Genomic DNA, 4,088 nt, shown 5'->3' on the forward strand with positions numbered 1-4,088 from the left:
TATTTACATTCATAGTATAATTTGGGGTTGTGGGTTTATGACTAAGAGTTGTGCTTAATTGAGTTCTCACCTTGTTTAGAGAACAATCAAATTGATTTATATTATGCTTAATTGTGAGGATTCACTTGTAATACACTTGTACACCGAGAGAAGTGTGTGGTAGGTTGTGGGTGTGATTGAGTGAGCTTACACTTAGTTCTTATCTTGTATTAGATAACAAACCATTTGTTATTGTGCTTATTTGTGATATACACTTTGTAATACACTTGCACACTGAGAGGAGTGTGTGGTGAGAGACGGGGTCAATTCCAAGAGTAGTGGCGTCGGTTGACGTGCCTAGGGAGAGGTTGTAACCGAGCACTTGAGGAGGAGGACACGGGCTAGGACCAACACTTAGTGTGTAAAGTGTGATTGCATAGTGATTATATTGTGAGGTGTAAACGTTGTTCGGGTAAACATAGAAAACCCGGTTGTGATAGTGGAGATCTCCTCGAGGTGAGGAGCGGAGACGTAGGTCGTGGGGACCGAACTCCGTGATCATATCGTTTTGTTTGTGATTGCATTGGCGTTCTTATTCTTGTTTTCATATCTTATATCGCCTTTGTGTATTGCTCTTCATATTACCCTATCACTTGTGTAGATTGTTTATTTTACCCTTGTGTTAGTTTATATATCCTTGCTCATATACTTGTAATATCTCATTGATAGGATATATTCATTTGTTCATATTGCCTTATCCTAGCTAATGTATCTTATTACATTTTATTCTTGCTAGGATATTTTGTTATTAGTTTTAATTGGTATTTAATCGGATTAGATTAGCATAAGACCCTAATCACCCCCCCCCCCGAATCCCCCCCCCCCCCCTCTAGGGTCTAACAATATCCACTCCTCAAGTCGACTTTCAAAAAGACGCTCATACCTCCCAACTGATCTAACATGTCATCTAGCGAGGGATTGGAACCTGTAGCGAATTGTAATCTTGTTAATAGCTAACTGTCATCCTTCTTTGGTGTCAACAGTGCTGGAACTGTGCATGGACTCATGCTCTCTCAGATGTGGCCTTTCTTAATAAGGTCCTCAATGGCATCCTGTAAAACCTTTCTTTCCTGCGGGTTCATATGATAATTTGGGAGATTAGGAAGTACTGAATCCAGGATGAAATCAATATGGTGTTGAATATCCCTTATGGGAGGTAGACCCTCTGGGAGCTCTTCAGTAATCAACACTTCGAACTCCTTAAGAAGTGACTTCATCTTCCATGAGACTTTAGTGAGTGTCTTCACTTCTTCTTTTACAACTAAGGCAAACCTCTGCTTTAACTTCTTTGACTCGGCCAGAAACTCTCCCTTGTTACAAAGAGATATACGTTTGAATTTTAGATCTTTGAGACTCTTTGGAGAGGGTTGAATAGGTGGTAGGATGATCTTTTTATTCATCCACACAAAAGAGTACTCGTTCTTCTTACCGCCATGCGTAGCGTCAACATCATATTGCCACAGCCATCCCAACAATACATGGAACACGTCCATATCCACAACATCACAAGAAACATAATCACTATAAGTCTTGCCTAGTGATAGTGGTACGTGGCATACTTTGGTCACCTTTAAGAAGGGACCCTTCTTGATACATCCTATGGTATAAGTGTAGAACCTCAAAATTTTTATATGAATATATGTGAATTATTAGTAAATAAATAATTTTTTTATGATAAATAGCTTGAGGTCATTGATATACATGATAATAAGTTATTTGAGATGATATAAGAGTTTGGGTGTAGAGTTTTGTGCGTTGTTTTGCAAATTAGCAAAACATGCACAAAAAAACTGAATTTTTCCAGATCAGTCGACACATCAGTCGACTGACTGTATCGGTCGACACATCAGTCGACTGATAAGCTGATTTCTAGTTTTTACAGGTTTCGGGTCTGTTTTGTTTTGGTTCGGGTTTGGGTCGGGTTTAGCTGTTCATATATATTCTTTTTCACCCGAATTCACCCCTCTCATCTTCAGATCTGAGAGAACCCTAGCCCCCTCTCCTCTATCTCAAACCCTAGCCTTGTTCTTGGTGATTTGGGGAAGAACTTGGGGGATTTTCATCGAAATCTTCACATTGCAGCAAAGGGGATCCACTCTCTCTCAGATCCAGGAGTTGTTCATCACCCAGAGGCGAGTAACATCTCGCCCAACTCTGTCCCTTTTGTTTTACATGGATTTATTGAGTTTAATGAGTTTTGATTTAGCCAAAAACGTATTTTTAGTACAAAGAATGAATCTTTATGGTATATGAGGTGGGGTATTGAGCATCTCAGTTTATAAAAGGACTAACAATGTTTTATTAAAAAGATCTAGATCTAAAATGTGTGTATAAGAGATTTAACATGAGTTTTGTTTTAACATGAGATTTAACATGAGTTTTGTTTTAAAAATGTTTAAAAATAAATACACATGTTTAGGGTTTTCGTTTATGTATTCACATATGGGATTTTTGTTTCAGTTTAGTTCATACATGTTAATATCAGTATTTTCATGCTTGGGATTGATAGGGATGAGTTTAGATTGAATTTTTGTGTAAATAGCAACCTGTGCAGAGTTTCTGCAGTCTTTCGGTCGACTGATCAGTCGACTGACGGGCAAATTTTTAGTCATCAGTCGACTGATCAGGCGACTGACGGGCAGATTTTGTTTTCTCAGCTTCTCAATCGACTTATCAATCGACTGGTAAGCTGAGGCTGTGCTGCCTGAGCCTTATCAGTCGACATATGAGTCGACTGACGTCATCAGTCGACATATTAGTCGACTGATGAGGTGTTTTATAGATTTTAGATCTGTTTGAGTTGCTTTTCGGGGTCGCCTCGATAACCTGATCCTAGTTTACATGTTAATGATTTATCTGTACATGTGGGTTGACTTTTGACACAAGTTTAGACATGTACACCGAGACGCATGTGAGTATAGAATATGTATATCAGTCCGCATATACTTTTCACAGTTACACAGTCCTCGTGTTGGACTATAATCCATAGAAGTCCTCGTGTTGGACTATAATCCATTTCTGTCCTCGTGTTGGACACTTGCCACTTATTCCATGTGTTTGGAAAACCATAGTATCTAGTTCCTGTATCAGACATATTTCTTAACCCTGTATATAACTTTCTCACAGGAGTTTTATAACATGACACTTATGTAGATTATAACATGGCATACATGTAAGTAATAAAACTTTCTCACAGGAGTTTTATAACATGACACTTATGTAGATTATAACATGGCATACATGTAAGTAATAACATGATGCTCAAACATGACACTTATGTAGATTATAACATGGCATACATGTAAGTAATAACATGATGCTCATGTAAGCTATTGTTTGCGGAGAAAGTTGCTTGTTTCATTGCGATATTCATTACAAACTTCAGACATTTACAACGAATACAAAAATCAGTCTTTTTATAAGACTTTTACACAATGAAAACAAAAAAAAGTTTACAACTTTATCAAACAAACGCAGAGATCGTTTATCGGTCTTCTGCTTGCGTGGGATCTTTGCCTATGCCGGGGTTTATCCGTGGACCACCGTCGATCAGATCTGATTGCTGAAAAATTGGGCAGAGCTTCGTCTATCCGTGAAGGGATCGAGAAACCGTAGCTCTTATCTCGGCGAAGCGAGATAATCACTCTTCTTAAGATTACCACAACGGGATAATCCTAAGGAACGAATCCGGGAAATTACAGATCTGACGAGCTCCTCTTCTTTATGCCGACGAACTTGATCAGATCTCTACTCCTCCTCCTCTCTGAAATCTGTGCACTTTAAGTCTTCAATCCGGCAGGGCTTCGCCGAGGCACGAGAATTCCAGATCATGAAAAATAAGGCCTAAGGCTTGTATTTATAGGCTTGAGGGGATAACGGAACGGTTAAAAACACTTAAAGGCCCAAATCTGCCTTGGAGACACCCCATGGTGTCTCCATTTGATCGGAGACCCCATAGGGTGTCTCCCATTGATCCGAGACACCCTAGGGTGTCTCGGCCTTGGCCGAGACACCCAAGGGTGTCTTCTCGGCCTTAGCCGAGACACCGA

General features: G+C 39.5%; 1 protein-coding gene across 1 annotated transcript; it reads right to left on the minus strand.

Moving 5' to 3' along the window:
* Positions 1,053–1,532, minus strand: LOC109826755. Its single transcript, XM_020393774.1, has one exon. It carries the CDS (start codon positions 1,530–1,532, stop codon positions 1,053–1,055), a length of 480 nt encoding a protein of 159 aa, XP_020249363.1.

This window comes from Asparagus officinalis, chromosome 10 (genome assembly GCF_001876935.1).
Source record: "Asparagus officinalis chromosome 10, Aspof.V1, whole genome shotgun sequence".
In the NCBI taxonomy this organism is placed as follows: Eukaryota; Viridiplantae; Streptophyta; class Magnoliopsida; order Asparagales; family Asparagaceae; genus Asparagus; species Asparagus officinalis.